Here is a 17,838-nt window from a genome sequence, read left to right on the forward strand (position 1 = left end):
CGTTTTTTCATGAACTGTGTGTGCCATTCCATGTTGGTTTTATGTTAGCTGTTTGATTATACTGTCCACCACTGGGCTTAAACACCCACTCCACTGGAGTGAACAGTGATTGCATTGATTTCTTTACTGCTGTTATTCTACTTTATGCTTACTGGCATTCCCAGTGATCACTGTTTTTTGTTCACTATTTGCATAACATTGTCGACTTCTCGTTAAACCACCACACTTCACTGAATGCATATTATATGACTGGTGGAAATATTTATATAGCCCACAGCTTATAACAGTTTCTGCAACACGAATACTGTCCAGTGCAGAAGTTGCTCAACTCTAAACTATTTTGGAATATGACTTGATCAGTTTTACTTATCAAGTGCATGTTGCAAGTTTGGCCTTTTTTTTTCAAAAGAAAGAAAAACTTTTCGTGGTTTCTGTTCTGTAAACCACGCATCATGATAACTGAGAATTAAAGTAACATCAGTTTTCAAGATCTTGTTCCTGTGTGAAGTCAATTTTGTATTTATAGGAAGAATAAAATAAGAGTGCATAACAAGTATGCTGTGTAAGAAGCAAAGTTTAGACCATGTGAACAGTAAACCACAAAACTTGCAATAAACACGAACTCTCCCATATCTGAATTTTTTAACATGTGTTAAATGTATACTTTTATTTACGATGTAAGTACACTCATTAACCTCTTGCCGGCCACCTAACGCAGGATGGGGGCGAAAGAGAGGCTCTGTTGTTCTTCAGTGACACCATATGGCGTCATCTTGCGAGGAGCGAGATTTGAAGGGAGCTTGCGCTCACTCCCGTTAGTAGAACACAGCGGGCCCCAGCGATCAGCCTGCCAGCCAGTGATCGGCACTGGCAAGCTGTTTATTTTATTTATAACCAATGGTATCATTTATATAGCGCTGGCGTCTTATGCAGCAATGTACAGAGTGTAGTCACTTAAAGAGACTCCGTAACAAAAATGTAATCCTATTTTCTACCATCCTACAAGTTCCTATACCTATTCTAATGTGCTCTGGCTTACTGCAGCACTTTCTTCTATTACCATCTCTGTAATAAATCAGCTTATTTCTCCCCTGAGGACTTGTCGCCCTGTGTCTGGAAGGCTGCCAAGTTCTTCAGTGTTGTGGTTCTGTGATGCATCTCCCCCCTCCAGGCCCCTCTCTGCACACTGCCTGTGTGTTATTTAGATTAGGGCAGCTTCTCCCTGCTCTATTATCTTTTACAAGCTGGATAAATCGTCCTTTGAGCTGGCTGGGCTTTCACATACCGATGTATTACATTCCTTCAAAAGGAAGGCTGTACACAGCCTGATTGTGTATGGATGTATTTTCTATGTGTGGGCATACTGTACATCAACCTACTTCCTGTTTTGGTGGCCATTTTGTTTGTTTATAAACAAACTTTTTAAAACTGTTTTTAACCACTTTTAATGCAGCGGGGAGCGGCGAAATTATGACAGAGGGGAATAGGAGATGTCCCCTAACGCACACGTGGTATGTTTACTTTTGTGCGATTTTAACAATACAGATTCTCTTTAACTGTCCCTCAGAGGGGCTCACAATCTAACCCCTACCATAGTCATAGGTCTATGTAAGTATAGTGTAATGTATGTATCTTAGTCTAGGGCCAAACAGGGGGAAGATAATTAACTTACCTGTTTTATTTTTAAATAAAATATTTTTAAGTATAGGTAGCCTGATGACACCCCTCCAGTATAGGTAGCCAGATGACTCCCTTAATCCCTCCTTCCCCTCCCCCCCCCCTTCAGTACAGGTAGCCAGCTCACCTTCACACCACAGCAGCCATCAGCTCGTCTACAGTGTAGGAGCTTCCTCTTTCTCTCCGTTTTCCAATGCTGCCCAAGTCCATAGCCGCCAGCCACAATGCAAATGTACACAGAGAGCAAGGTGGTTGCTGCACTGGAGTCTGGCAGCAGAGTACTGCGGTCAAGCGTTCGCCTGATCTCCCTACATTGAAACATTTGCAAGCTTGCAAATGCTGCACCAGTTAATCTGCTGCTTCTTTGGCGCCCTTGCTCCTGTGGTGCCCTAGGCCATGGCCTAGGTTGCCTTGTCCTAAATCCAGCCCTGGGTACAAGTCCAAGAAGGTAGATCACATATCAACACCCTCCTTAAACGTGAAGCCTGGTGGATGGAGCGATTGGGGACTCAATCACCCGGTCGCCTCAACAAGGCTTTCAGTCTTAGATGTTTCCTTTACCAGGTATTGCTGTTCTATTTCCCCTGTAAGGGTTAATTATGACGTAAGCATGTGCCTGCCCCCCATTTGTTGGGTATGGTGTGTTTAGTTTGTCTATATGTTTGATGTTTCTGCACTTGGAGTTTCAAGCACTTGAGAAAAGGCCTCTGCCCGAAACATTGTGCTATTTGTATGTTGTACTTCCGCATTATGGAATAAAATACATTTTGGAAATACTTCCGCTTTTAGGGTTGAGTCCTATTGACATTGCTTTTGGATTGTGGATTGCTACTGGAGGAGTGCTGGACCTCTTGTTCAATTAGGACTCCCCACAACATTTATATCCCTGAGGCTGGTGGACTGTAATTGTTTGCTGTCTAGTTCATAAACTGCACTGGTCAGTAAAGGAAGCAAGCTGGAGCGAGGACAGGGAGCTATACATGCAAACACTCAGCACCTGTCGGCACACTACAAATTGGCACTCTGCATAGGGGGCGATGGCGGCACAATGGTGGGTTACACAATCGGCAGGTAATAGCTTTTGACATATTTTTAAGGCCAAAATGAGGGGTTGGCGTACCTCTGGGAGGGCTTATCCGCTGTGATATATACGGTACCTTGTGTTACACTCCCACAAAAGTGTAATTAACCACTGCTAGACGGTGCCTGTTTTCCCTGTCTTTATATCTCCCCTCTTTGAGTTTCCCAGAATGATTAAAGAGGAACTTTAGTGGAAATAACATAATGAATAAAACAATATTCATTTATAGATTATTTAGTCAGTGTTTGCCCATTGTAAAAATCTTTCCTTTCTCTGATTTACATTCTGAAATTTATCACAGGTGGTGACATCTTTAGTTCTGCTGTGTGATCTGTACGGAATGTTGGTTACTGAGAGTTCTGCACAGAGGGACATCCTGTTAGCCATTATTTCCCACAATGCAACAAGGTTCACAGACAGCAAACTGTCAGGACCATGGTCATGACATCACACTGTGAGAGGAGTATCACCACAATATGGGCCATACAGACCCCCCCCTGATGATCTATTTGAAAAAGGGTTGTTTGAGTTTCAGATAACAGGGATTTTACTGTATTATTATTATTATTATTATTATAATCAAATTCTTTGATAGTAATCCAGAAATGGAGCTACAAATGTTTTTGCTCTGTTCTTTGACTCTAATTCCTCTTTAAATACAGGGCACTGTCTCCATGGAGTTTGTATGTTCTCCCCGTATTTGCGTGGGTTTCCTCTGGGCACTCAAGTTTCCTCCCACACCCCAAAAACCTACAGATTTAGGGTTAGAGCTGTCAATAAACTCAAGGTAATAATAATTGAGATAGGTAACTCTATTATTATTTATGAGCGCTGACATCCCTAAGCGCTTTACAGAGTACATATTCTTGTCGCTGACTGTCGCTCAGCAGAGCTCGCGATCTAATCCCTACCAGTTACAGTCATAATTCCACTGTAGTTTAGGTCCAATTTAGGGGGAAATTTAATGCTCTTTTGGGATGTATGCGGAAACTGGAGTGCCCGGAGGAAACCCACAGACACTGGGAGAACATACGGTACAACCTCCATGCAGATAGTGACCTGGCTGGTAATAGAACCGGGGACCCAGTGCTGCAAGACGAGACGTTCCGCATATTCCTCTACACATAATAAGTGGGACCAACACCTTCTTTGACTTTTCTTACTAAGTCCCTTTGAACAGAGCCCATAGCAGGGCAGCCACATTTAGTAAGCAAGGTAGACCTGATAGCTTGAAGCAAAACATTATTTCCATACAAATGAATGCAAGCAAAATGTACACAGAGTGATTGGAATGCATCCAATGTGCTGTGTCAGCTCTTTCCCATTGAAAATGATACTACTGGGATCCCTAGTATTGGATACACAGATAGTAGGATGGGGAGATTGTGTATGTCAATAACAATCACACTAGTCCCCAGGGAAGGACAAATCTTCAGGACCCCTGCGCTCCCTGTAACAGCATGCAGTCTGGATGACCGATGTGTTTGTGTCTCAGCACAGGTATCTATAAATCCACCTGCTTACTGCCACCTGAGGAACAGCATGAAAGCCCAAACGTACTATTCACTTATGGTCATTTCCATATCTATATTTACTCAAGCTGCATTACTGTGCTGGAGACTGTCGGTGGGATTTTCCTGTGAATTATTCAATAAAGTACCGTGCTTAATGTGCTCATGCTAATCATTTCAATTGTCAGCGGTAATGGGAGTGTTCTGCGCTCATTCAGAGCTTACAAATGACTGGAAATAATCGCCAGTGAACTGCAGAGTTTTATTAATCCTAATCAGTAAACCAATATTTGCACAAACTAATGGTTGGTAAACGATCGGATCTACAGGGGTGAAGCCACTGCGATCGTAGGGGGGTCCCGAGCTGTGCGGGGGCCCAGCTACTAACCTTCCTTTCCTCCAATACAGGGGACTATACTTCAGATCAGGTGTTTTTGTGGCTATACCTGTTATGGGTGTTAAGATCATGATGGCCACACTTGTTTTCTGTGCCATGTGAGATGTACCCCAAGGCCGTAAGGGGCACCAGAGGGAAGGAAGGGGAACATTGGGGACCCCATCGAAGAGATCCCCATGAATTGTAGTTATGCCACTGTCAGGAATTAGTTTTTTACCGATTGATTGAAAGCAATCAGTAGGTAACTATTTTCTCTGTAGTTTCTCGATCGGATGTGTTAGCACATTTTGATGGTCCTGCACAGATCCTGGTGCGCCTGTGAAGGGCCGATCGATATCAGTGTCTGTGTAAAGTAGATGTGGTCCGAATACCTCTGTGAAAGATCATGGGGGCCAGCAGGTCATATGGGTGGGAAAAATGACTGGAGTATACAGCTCCAGGTCCCCTCTCTGGAGTATACAGCTCCAGGTCCCCTCCCTGCTGCTCAATCTATCTTCCCTGCTGCTCAGTCCCCCTCCCTGCTGATTAGTCTACCCTCCCTGCTCATTCTCCCTTTCCTGCTGCTCAGTCTGCCCTTTTACCCGCTCAGTCTCTCCTCCCTGCTGCTCAGTCTCCCCTCCCTGTTGCTCAGTCTTCACTTCTTGATGCTCAACATTCCCTCCCTGCTGCTCAGTCTCCCCCACCTGCTGCTCAGTCTCCCTTCCCTCCTGCTCATTCTCTCCTCTGCCGCTCAGTCCACCTCTCCCTGCTGCTCAGGCTGCCCTTCCTGCTGCTTAGTCTCCCCTTCATCTTGCTCATTCTCTCCTCTGCCTTTTAGTCCTTCCCTCCCTACTGCTCAGTCTCCCATACCTGCTGCTCAGTTCCCTTCCCTGCTGCTTAATTTCCTCTTCATCCTGCTCATTGTCTCCTCCCTGCTGCTCAGTTATCCCTCCCTGCTGCTCAACCTGCCCTTCCTGTTGCTCAACCCCCCTTCCTGCTGCTCAGTCTCCCCTTTCTGCTGTCCAATCTCACCTCCTTGATGCTCAGTCTTCCTTCCCTGCTGCTCAGTCTCCCCTCCCTGCTGCTCACCCTCCCCTTCCTGCTGCTCAATCTCCCCTTTCTGCTGCTCATTCCCCCCTCCTTGCTGCTCAATGTCCACTCACTGCTGCTCAATCTTCCCTTTCTGCTGTCCAATCTCACCTCCTTGATGCTCAGTCTCCCTCCTTGCTGCTCACTCTTCCCTTCCTGCTGCTCAGTCTCCCCTCTCTGCTGCTCTGTATCTCCTCCCTGCTGCTCAATTTCACAAAATCGCTGTAAAATGTTACCTTTTTTATCAGTTTTTATGCAAGCTGGGCAGTGTGTGTATTATGCAAATAACTCAGTCCATGTTATGTATTCAACATACATGTTTCTAGTTTAACACACAGTATGCCATTTGCGCCATTTGCACATATGCACCATTGTTTTCTACCTGTCTAGGCTATATAAGAAATTGTATTACCATCTGTTACTGCATACTTTCTCTGTGCTGATAGAACAGTCTGCTCTGATACTTGGTAAAAAGTGTTAATTACACATTTTACACAATATGGCTGATTTCCATGTTTTTTTCTTGTTTGATTGTAAATATGATAATTGCTTAAAATGTGAGATGTGACAGATAGAAATGTGATGCAGCCGGGGTAGTAATGTTTATTTGGCCGATCGGCATGTATATTTGGCCGAGCGCCGAAAACCAAGCACCGCTATAGCACTAATGCAGGGCGCGTAATGGTAGTTCGGGGTTTCTGCCTTCATTTGGCTCACCCTGTGCCCAGCTAACTGGCAGTGTACATATGCATACGCAAAACTTTTATATGTTTTATGGGAACTTTTATTATTATAATAAAAATAATTTTTCTACTGGACCTCTAAAGTTGGACCTCTATCCTTGCGGAATCCAATGGGAACCGGAGTTGGAGTACCTTGAGTACTGTTAAGCAAAAGTGAAAGTATCTTGAGGGTGAGTGCATACCCAGACGGGGGTGTACGGCTATTGTTCCCATTGGTGGGCACATCCCGGTGGAGTGCAGAGTGTGGTGGCAAAGGGTCTCCTAAACCAAACGTTATTCAGCACTATGTGCGGTTTTTGATTCTATTCCAGGGCTGATCAGTGTTACCTCTGTAGTGGGGGTCACGTGATTGTGGAGTGCAGTGTATTTGGCTGAATTTGGTGAAACAGAGAGACGGTGACTTTGTACTAGCTGCGAACCCCTGGTAGTGGTTATTTATAATACCATTTGGAGCACAATCTTTCCCCTTGGATATGCATACGCATTGGGAGTCACAGAGTTAAAAGAAAATATACAAAAATGGTATCAACAACTCATCATGCTAATGTTGGCAAAGAGTTATGGCAAGGATGCTAATTTTTCTTATTTTAGCATCAGAAACACTTCGTAGCATGGCCAGATTTACCATAAGGCACTGTAGGCACGTGCCTACAGGTGCCTGATGATGGAAAGGTGGCTTACTCTCCTCCCTGAGCTCCTCCCTCCCTCCTTCCATAAGTAGAGTCCTGATGAGAGCGTAAATGAGAGGTTACTCACCCTGCTCTTGTCATTCCACTGACAAGATCTCCCTTCAGCTGGGGGCATCTCTAGCTACATAAAATTGAGGATAGCTCTGGCTACCTAATACTAAGAGGCACCTGTAGCTGTCTATGACGGACTAAGGGAAGTGAGGGCGAAGTGACAGCTGGGCCAGCCAGCACACTTGTAGGCTAGCACAGTTTGGTGTGGGTTTGTAAGATCATGGAGTGCAAAGTCTAAGATGCCAGGACATCTGTGCCTATTGGCTCCTGTAAGGTAAATCCAGGCCTGCTTCCTATATGTATGTATTTCTGTACATTGGTATATAACCCCCGCCCTCCCAGTGATGCTCAGCCTAGGCAGTTTAACTATGCAAAATTCCCCTCGCCCCGAGCCTTCTGGGAGACTAGGTATTATTTCTACTAGCTTCGGAAAACAGAGTAAACAATCATTCTACAGCAATGCACTTGGGACTGATTTCATTGCAGTGATCCATGCTTCTGCTGGGCTCCGATCTGCTTCGGACCAAACAGCAGGTGCCAGCGGCGGTGGAACCAAATCCACCCGACAGGTGAGTTAACGTTTTCCATGTGGCGTTCAATCTAATGGGAACAGACAGCGACGGTTCCCATGGGCTTCCATTGCATCAGATTTGCGGTGCAAACACGATAGAGTTGTAGAAAAATGCAGCAGGTCAGGACTTTGCATTTGTGGTCTAATCTATGTTCATTTGCGTTCCGATTGACAATGTGAATGTATCCTATTAATAGCATAAGATTCCTTGATCATATGATTTTGCGTTTTCCTGTGTTTTCCTGCAGTATGAACGGGGGGCTTACAATGTTTTTGTCTCTAGCAGCAAGGCTTTGTCTCTAGCAGCATGTAAGCCCAGCAGCGATTAACAGGCGTTTAGCAGTGTGCAAATTGTTGCCCAAAAAAGCATTAAAGGGATACTGTAACAAAAAAAGAGCTCCGCGGGGGCGTGACAGATAAAAATGGCGCACAGCGCCAGGGGAATGAAAACGGCGCCGGATAGACTTACATTATATAACGCTATTTAGCGTTATAAATGTTAAAAAATGCCGCAGGCAGTGTGCCTTACACTTATAACGCTCAATAGCGTTATAAGACTTAGAAAATGCAGAGGACAGAGGGGGTCGGGGGGAGAGAGGCAGCGGACACTAAAGGGAATAGGCATTGGTGGAGGATGTGTGTAATATGCATACATTACCTTGTCTCGGGCCGCCGATCGCTCCTTCACTCCGCTCCTTCACTTCTTCCGTTACTTTGCTGTAGTCCTGCAGCCGGCCAATCACCATGTGGTTTCAGTCCCGGCATGGTGATTGGCTGGCAGCAGGACTACAGCAAACAAACAAGGAAGTGAAGGAGCGGAGGGAAGGAGCGATCGCCGGCCGGGACAAAGTAATGTATGCATATTACACACATCCTACCCCGATGCCTGTTCCCTCCAGTGTCCCGCTGCCTCTCTCCCCCCAACCCCTGTTGCCTATACTAGCCCCTCTGCATTTTTTTATGGCGCACCGTTCTGCAATAAATGTATCATAAAACGCTATTTACCGTTTTAATGTATTTAAATGAAAACGGTAAATAGCGTTTTATGATACATTTATCGGCAGAACGGTGCGCCATTTTTCTCCCTGCGCCATTTTTAGATGGACGCCCTGGGGGGGGGGGGGTACTTACCTCGTGAGGGGAAGCCTCTGAATCCTAATGAGGCTTCCTCCATCCTCCTACGCCTCAAAGATCCAGTGCTGACAGCACCTGAAAAATCAGCCAACAAGCTAGTTGGCGGTGGCGCAGGCGCAGTAGCAGCTGCAGTATTTACCATCTGCACTCCTGCGCAGGCGCAGTAGCGGTTTTACGATGGGCTCCGGTGGAAATAACTGAGCCCGATCGGGTCTGCTCTAACGACTCGCGCCTTTATGCAGTAGAGTGGACCCAAATGGGCTCATCTACATTTGCTGAAGCCCACCGGAAAGCCGCTGCTGCGCCTGTGCAGAAGTGCAGACGGTAATTACTGATATGTCTTCCTTTCGGGGGCTGCCAGCGCTGGATGGCCGAGGCTTAGGACAGGGAAAGCCACATTAGGATCCAGAGGCTTCCCCCACCGAGTTAAGTAGGGGAAGTTTTCTTTATGACAGATTTACTTTAATAATATTAGGCACATGTCCTCAGAACATGTTTATATTTTGCATAAGCAGCCTTTTTTAATTAAATATTTACAACACATTCTTAAAAAGTAATGAAACTTGTTTGCACACTGATGATAGTGGATAAAGTATTGCACCTCAGTGCAGTTTCACCACCACTACAAGTGTCATTTGTGTGGACAGGACAGTTTTTACGGTCTCTAGGAAACAGATTTATAATGGCAGCCCATCCCCCATTTTCCAATTAGCCATTCTTGCAGTCATTGATTTTTTGATGAGTAAGACATTTTTCTGTGGTCATCATGCTTTCTTCAGATGGACGGACAAATAAAACCCAACTCGAAGGAACATTCATCATTGGGCACTATGTTATCCATCATTGGCTCTTTTGTCATTCCCAGAGGCCACTATATTTTATGAAATAGCTGGGACAGTAAGCACAGGCTAAAAAAAATTTATATTTTGGATTCACGGATGAGTTGAGAGTTTATAGCTACGATTTGATAACTTTACAGCTTAGGTATTAAAGTAGAACTGGAGTGAGAGAGATATGGAGGCTGCCATATTTATTTCCTTTAAAACAAAGCAGATTGCTTGGCTGTCCTTCTGATCCTCTGCCTCTATTACTAGACATAGGCCTCAATTCATAAAGCATTACCGCCTCTAGCCATTTTGTCACTCTAGGCAAGAAAACCTGTGGCGCCCGCACCCCTACACCCCCCCCCCTCCCCCGTGGTCCCCCCCATGAAGATTATCTTAAAGTACCCCTGACCAAGACCTTGGTCCCGATATTTTTAATATAGTTTACGTTATTGGTGCTGTGCTGTGCGTCTAGCACACAACACCATCCTCCCCCTCCTGTAGACCCCATTTTGCTCAGTCGTAATCTTCGACTGAGACAGAACGTCGAATATGGATGGGGAGGGAGTGGCAGTTCCTCATCCCCTCTGCCCATCCATGCTGCAGCCCCCTCCACCTGCCGCTCTAGTTCCGCTCATGAACCACTGCAAACAGCGGGCCGCGGAGCTGCGCTGTGTGCGGACTTGTGATTATTAAGGTTGAATATCCTTCCAACCTCAATCACCACAAGACCGCACACAGCGCAGCTCACCTGCGCGCTGTGTGCAGCAGATCATAAAGCGGCAGGTGGAAGGGGCTGAGTTGAGGACTGCCACTTCCTCCCTGCCCATATGTGATGTCAGAACAGGGCTGCAGATAGTGCTGGAGGTGGGAGGATGACGCTGTTTGCTAGTCACACAGCACCAGGGAGGAAAACGTCAGGGGTACATTAATGCAGCAATGTTTCATCAGAAAATAATCATAATGCAGCAATCTTTCACCAGAAAATAATCGTAACCTGCAGTATACGTTATCTGTCTGTGTCCACCAATGGCTCCGTCTCTGCTCTGCCTCACATACACATGCCCCGTGTGGTTACCAGCATATATGTGGGTGCGTGTGTGATGTAACATACACACCCACATATACGCCGGCAACCACGTAGGGCGCATGTATGTGAGGCAGAGCAGACAGCAGGAAGCCTAGGGACCCGAACTTCTGGCTGGCGGGGGGCGGAGTTAGAGGCGGCGCCGCACGCACGCAGTAAACAAATCGTGCGGCTTCTGCTAGGGAGAGGGGCGGGACAGGCGATTAGGAGGAGGTGGAGTTGGTGAGAGTGTATTGGCTGGGCAAGTCTATTGCCTGTGCCTGGGCGGGGGGCGTGCATACAGGCGGCAGAGCACGTGGTGTAAATAAACCACGATCGGACACAAGCGCAGCCGCAGCTGATTGTAATAGCGGTGATCAGCCGCAGTTTCCCCCCGCAGCAGCGCGCCCTCCCCCTTCATGCCGCTCCAAGCAGCTGCTTGTAGTGCCAGTGGCTTTAGGCGCCCCTGAATACCGCATGCAGTAATGCAGAAAAAAAGCTAATTTTACAGAGCACTTAGGAAAATGTCAATTCATAAAGGCTGTTACCGCATGGCAAGCTGAAATTACAGAGCAGTGAGGTGAATTACCGACTTGTGCGGCAAACACCTCAACAAATGTCAGCAAATGCCAATTCATAGTTTCCCCTGCAGCCCTTCAGACGTTTAACTCTTTAGGTTCCTATTTGAAGATGCGGAGGAGCAAGTGGGGAAATCACCTAAGCACGGCATGTGTAATGTGTCTTGGAAGTTCATCTTAACTGTGGCAATAAAATAAAATGTTAAGAAAGACTAATGGACAGATTCAGAGGGAGCAGTGGCAGTATAACAAACATGTACAGTCTAAAGGGATGTCGGGATGCCTCTTACTATTGTAATGCCATCACTGCACGATTACAGCATATAACAAAACAGAGACTATTCCATACTTCTACTGTTGCCGAACAGATTTTTGTGAATTGAAGCCCATTTTTTCGGTAATTTACCGAACTTCTACCGCACCTGTGAAAATCTTTATAAATTAGCAAACAAAAGACTAAAATACTGAATGCGTTATTTTACCAACCTGATTTTTTTATGAATTTTTATAAATCGAGGCCATAGACTCTGAACATGCATGCAGATGAGATGTTTGTCTGAATTTGCTGCATGCTTTTTTCAGGTGTGTGATTCCGACACTAATGATATACATGAAAGATTAGCAGGGAGCCAGGAAACTGGTATTGTTTGTAAGGAAATAAATGTGGTAACCTCCATATCCCTCTCACTTCAGGTGTTGTTAAGGTTGGTATTATACCTGGCCATAGCGTTGTGATGCTCCGCCTCCATTGCACCCAAACACCAAAAATGTAATTAATATGATCCTGCGGCAGAGAGCATCAACAGGGTCACAGGCATAGCATCGCCCCCTGCGCACCCTTCACCACATGATGTACTCCCTGCTGGACAGGAAGTACATCACTGGGAACCCCGGCTTTCCTGGCGTAATCACGGTGTTCCATACATACATGCCGCATCACCGCTGCCAAAATATTTACATTTTCGGTGTCACCCATTGACTTACATGCATTCCGTTACTGCATCGTTGCACGTTGTAACGCGCTGCTTGACTTTGTGGCAGGTTGGTGGCCAATTGGGAACTAGGCTTCATTGCCTTGCATTGTCTGTGCGTTACCCTGCGGCAAAACGGGGTAACGCAATGTAAACTTGCAAGGCAAGTGTAAAAGGGGCCTTAAAAGGAACCTGTACTGAGTAAAATTATTTAAAATAAACACATGAGGTAACTTCAAATGAACATTACATAGTTACTTTGCCATCAGTTCCTCTCAGAAGCTCACCATTTTCTTCTGACAGCAATCCCTTCCAGTTCTGACAGCATTTTGTCAGAACTGAAGTATATCAGTTGCTGTCAGTTATTTATCAGTTGCTGTCAGTTATAGCTGAGAGGACAACTGATGGGCCAAGTAATGTCTATGTTTCCCTATGGCTCAAGTGGGCAATGTGACAGTTTAACAGTGTGCTGACCAGAAAGCTGTTATGGGGTTTAATGGCCATTTTCAAAATGGGGGACGGAGAATTTCCTTGATCACAGTGGACAAACAGGACGCGGGACAGGAGAAAGATTGAGGAGTAGACTACATGGGAGGTAAGTATGACTTGTGTATGTTTATTTTGACTTTTAATTTTCAGTTCAGGTTTTCTTTAAATACTGTTAAAGAGACACTGAAGCGAAAAAAAAATATATGATATAGTGAATTGGTTGCGTGCTATGAATAATTACTAGAAGATTAGCAGCAAAGAAAATATTCTCATATTTTTATTTTCAGGTATATAGTGTTTTTTCTAACATTGCATCATTCTATAAGATGTGCAGATTACACAACACTCAGCATTCAAAATGATTATTTCAGAGCAGTCTGTGAACTAATGACCTCTCCTCTGGCAGAGAAAAAGTAAATAGTTCAGGAACAGTTGAGATAATAAAAGTCAGAAAACAGCCCTCTCCACGACTTTGAAAGTCGTAGAGCTTAATGGCTTTTTTGCATAGAGATAACAACTGGAGTTTCCTAACTCTTCCTGTACTGGAAACAATTAGACTGATGTATCTGATCTTAATGTTTTACTTCTTAGCTGTACTACACATACAAATCATCATATCATATTTTTTTTTTCACTTCAGTGTCTCTTTAAGTTTTTTTTTAATACTATCACTATTTCTTATTATTTCCCAGCAGCAGCCGGTTCACTGTTTTTCAGTATACCGTAAATGAGGGCATCTATGGGGGCTTTCCTTATTGTTGAATTATGGTACATTTCAATTAATGATAGAGCCATAAAGGTTTGCGTTCTCTGCTAAATAATGATTATACTGTTAGCACCATACTGTTAGCATCGGCTGCCTTGATTGCTGCGCACTTGCTGAACACAAGGGGGGGTACTTACACAATTACAAGCCACTTGATCTGCTTGGCCAGGCCAAGTAAGGTGAAAAGGCAGATAATCAGATCCAAGAGAAGCAGCAGAATGTAAGCCAACCACCTGCAGAAAGAGAGAGCAAAGGCAAAAGCTGAAATCCATCTGACCGCACCGAAGCAGGCGTGTGCCTGAAACCAATTTCACAGTAATCTGTTTGGCTTTCATCTCCAGCACAGCAGCATACATACTGTAATGGAATTAATCTGCTCCTTATGCATGCAAGTGGATTGTATCTCCTCTGCATTCTAAAAATACATGACTGCAGAGTGTAAGTCTTGTTTCAATAAAACTAATGATAGGTGACATCAGTGATGAGCGTCTGGAGCCACTGGATTGTGCAGTTATATATGACTGCCAGTAATGACATCACTAACTCAGTGTGTACATGGAAGAGTGACACAGGTGCAGTGGTGTAGGGATCACCATAGCAGCCATAGCAACTGCTAGGGGGCCCGCAGCCAAGGGGCCTAGAATGAGTTATCGACTGTGGTAAAATCTGTGGTGGACATCATAGAGACCTGTGGCAGGCCGCCTGAGCAGAGCAGGATCATCCATCAGCCGGTGCCTGGGGCCTAGTGGGTGTCCTAATACCAGGGGCCCCTCTGGCTACCTATACTGAGGGGGCTACCTAATACCAATGGCCTCTCTGGCTACCTATACGGAGGGGGTTACCTAATACCAGTGGCCTCTCTGGCTACCTATACTGAGGGGGCTACCTAATACTCCGGGCCCCTCTGGCTACCTATACTGAGGAGGCTACCTAATACCGGTGACCCCTCTGGCTACCTATACTGAGGGGGCTACCTAATACCGGGGGCCCCTCTGGCTACTTATACTGAGGGGGCTACCTAATACCGTGGGCCCCTCTGGTTACCTATACTGAGGGGGCTACCGAATACCGGGGGCCCTCTGGCTACTTATACTGAGGGGGCTACCTAATACCGAGGGCTCCTCTGGCTACCTATACTTAGGGGGCTACCTAATACCGCGGGCCCCTCTGGCTACCTATACTGAGGGGGCTACCTAATACCGGGGACCCCTCTGGCTACCTATACTGAAGGGGCTACCTAATACCAGGGGCTCCTCTGGCTACCTATACTGAGGGGGCTACCTAATACCAGGGGGCCCCTCTGGCTACATATACTGAGGGGGCTACCTAATACCAGGGGGCCCCTCTGGCTACATATACTGATGGGCTACCTAATACCAGAGGCCCCTCTGGCTATCTATATTGGAGACGTCTGACTACTTGTACTGGGGGGATATCTAATACAGGGAGGTAGCTCCAGCTACCGATACTGGAGGGCTTCATAATTTCTAGCTATGCCCCAAACAGGTGATCTTTAAAAAAGCACTTAGGATGCCAGGAGGATAGTGTGTATGTATGTAGTTTATACAAAGGTCCAGGATACGGACAGAAATCTTACTCCGTTACATTGTAAGGCTTTGGCAGGGTCCTTCCTCCTCTCCATATGTATCATACTTGATCATGCATCCTGCCCTCAGAATACCGTGAATTTCTGGAACTACTACTCCCCTATTATCATTGTCTGTAACTTCATTTATCGTCTAGCGCTGCGTAATATGTTAGCGCTATAAAAATGCAATAAATAATAATAATACTCTAAAATGAGCGTTACCTCTGGTACAAATCCAGGTCACCCAAAACAGTGACCTTTGTAGAAATCTTTCATTTCTCACCTGTAATCCTCAATGAAGTTAACTTGCTCTGCCACCGTGTTTAGATTAATCTCAACTCCCTTCCAGAAAGAGAGCTCTGCCAAGTTCTGAGCCACAGACTCCACTTCCCGCCTGGTGATTCGAACAATACTCAGGAAGTCTGTCCGCGTGGAAAATATTTCCTCCAGCTGGGTCAGGTCACTTTTCACCAAGGAGGTGAGGAGCTGCACTGTGTCTGCAATCTGCGGGACAGAGAACGATACCGTAAAACAAAATATGGCCTCATATCGGAGTGTACAAAGCGCATCACATGAGCTTGTCAAATAGAAACTGGATATAAAGTCAGTATTTCCATCGGAAGCAGTAGATTTGGGCGCATGAGACAAGTGGACAAAAAGGGCGCCCCATTCACTTCCATTATAAATATCGTTTAATGGGCGCTGAACGGGGAAAATAAGGCGCCGGAGATTTTTAAGGATTTATAACGGCGCCCGGAGATTTTTAAGGATTTATAACTATGTTTGTGATGATTTAAGTTTACAAAATGAGCCCGTGACGAATAACGTTTATGAAGATAATAAATCACTATTTCTAAAACATTTCTAACACATTATTATCCACCCAAAAAAAAAAATTTACATTTTTTTTCTTTACATTTTTATTTATTAATGTCTGTAAAACATTATTATCCATAGGGGGTTTTAGGTTTAGGCACCAACAGGGGGGTCTTAGGTTTAGGCACCAACAGGGGGGTCTTAGGTTTAGGCACCAACAGGGGGGTCTTAGGTTTAGGCACCAACAGGGGGGTCTTAGGTTTAGGCACCAACAGGGGGGTCTTAGGTTTAGGCACCAACAGGGGGGTCTTAGGTTTAGGCACCAACAGGGGGGACTTAGGTTTAGGCACCAACAGGGGGGTCTTAGGTTTAGGCACCAACAGGGGGGTCTTAGGTTTAGGCACCAACAGGGGGGTCTTAGGTTTAGGCACCAACAGGGGGGTCTTAGGTTTAGGCACCAACAGGGGGGTCTTAGGTTTAGGCACCAACAGGGGGTCTAGGGGTTAGGGATAGGTACAGGGAGGGTTTTTAATAAACGAAAATATAAGTTTCACTTTACAAACAGGGAAGATTAACGTTTTAAGAATTGCCGATCTCATACACATTATTTAGTGATTTATAAATTCTTAAAACACTATTTATAAACGAAATTCTACACAATAATTTCTATAAACGATATTTCCATTTATCGTTTATACCACGCGCCCTTTTTTCCCGACGCCCTTTTCGTACGTACGCATTTCCATCTGGTACTGTAAAGCAGTACATGGAAGCTCACCTGGGATTCTAATAATTTCCTATGATCATTTGATAATTATGTCGATGGTTCCTGTGATTGTAACAACCCCAGGTTCATCTAAAAGACAAAAGGATACCAGGAGCCCAATGGTGCAGAATCGTGTAAGATTCAGAAAAGCAAATTGCTAAGGATGTATATACTCACAAAGGTGGGATGCAAATCTTTGCAACCACCGTCAGAGCAGGCGGTAAATTAACCATCCCCGCTCGGTTTTCCAGGTCTGTGACAGGAACTGGATGGTAGCACTCTGAAAGTTCTTTAGGACAACTAAAAAACTATCACCTCTAAAAGAGGTATGACAAGACACTTAAAACAAGGGTGGAGGCGCCCAATGCATAAAAGATAGGCTAATAAGCTGTTAACCTTATAAGCAAAGAGGTAATCTTACCTCTCTTGAAGAATTTGGACCAGTTTATTGAAAAAGGTCTTTTATTCGAGCACATAAAATTGACAACGTGTTTCGCGGGTTCTTGCCCCCTTCCTCAGGTCAGTGAAAAAACAGGGGTCTTAACTGCTATGGCTGTGTAGCAAGCATGAGCGCCTCTCTGTCCAGACAGAGGCTTGCATTCCTCAAGCCGAATACTTTTTTTTTGTTTTAATACTCTAATTCCCTATAAACTAAACAAGCCTCGCCCACAGCTTCTCCAGAGAGCCTTGGCACTCTCAGACTCATGTAGCAAGGGCTTATGGGAGCGAAGTCTGGACAGGAGGAGGAGATTACTAGCCAGAGATTTCAGAGGCAGAGGGGAGGAGGAGAGGGGAGTGAAGTTTTCACAGACTGTGGGCTGGAGATACAGATCAGCTTGCCTGTGTGTAATGTGACAAACAGAACATGGCCGCTCTCATTGTATCACAGAAATAAATAATCTTAAACTGTTGAAGCTGTTTGCAGCTAGATTTGCTGTGTTAACTAATCTAAACTTTAGATAAGATATATAGATAAGTTATTTGTTATAGTTAGTTTTTCATCTCGGATCCGCTTTAAATAACTGTTTCCTTAAGGCCCGTACCCACAACAC

General features: G+C 45.2%; 1 protein-coding gene across 5 annotated transcripts in view; it reads right to left on the reverse strand.

The window, feature by feature from the left end:
• Window positions 1-17,838, reverse strand: part of TTYH1 (tweety family member 1) — a 237,879-nt gene that overhangs the window by 27,596 nt on the left and 192,445 nt on the right. For all 5 annotated transcript variants that reach the window (XM_068241215.1, XM_068241217.1, XM_068241216.1 and 2 more), the window contains exons 4-5: window positions 15,488-15,708; window positions 13,754-13,849 (exon numbers count right to left, since the gene is read on the reverse strand). In XM_068241215.1, the coding sequence (XP_068097316.1) occupies window positions 13,754-13,849; window positions 15,488-15,708 (317 nt within the window). The remainder of the gene's footprint in view (window positions 1-13,753; window positions 13,850-15,487; window positions 15,709-17,838) is intronic.

The sequence above is a fragment of the Hyperolius riggenbachi genome, chromosome 6 (assembly GCF_040937935.1).
Source record: "Hyperolius riggenbachi isolate aHypRig1 chromosome 6, aHypRig1.pri, whole genome shotgun sequence".
Lineage (NCBI taxonomy): Eukaryota > Metazoa > Chordata > Amphibia > Anura > Hyperoliidae > Hyperolius > Hyperolius riggenbachi.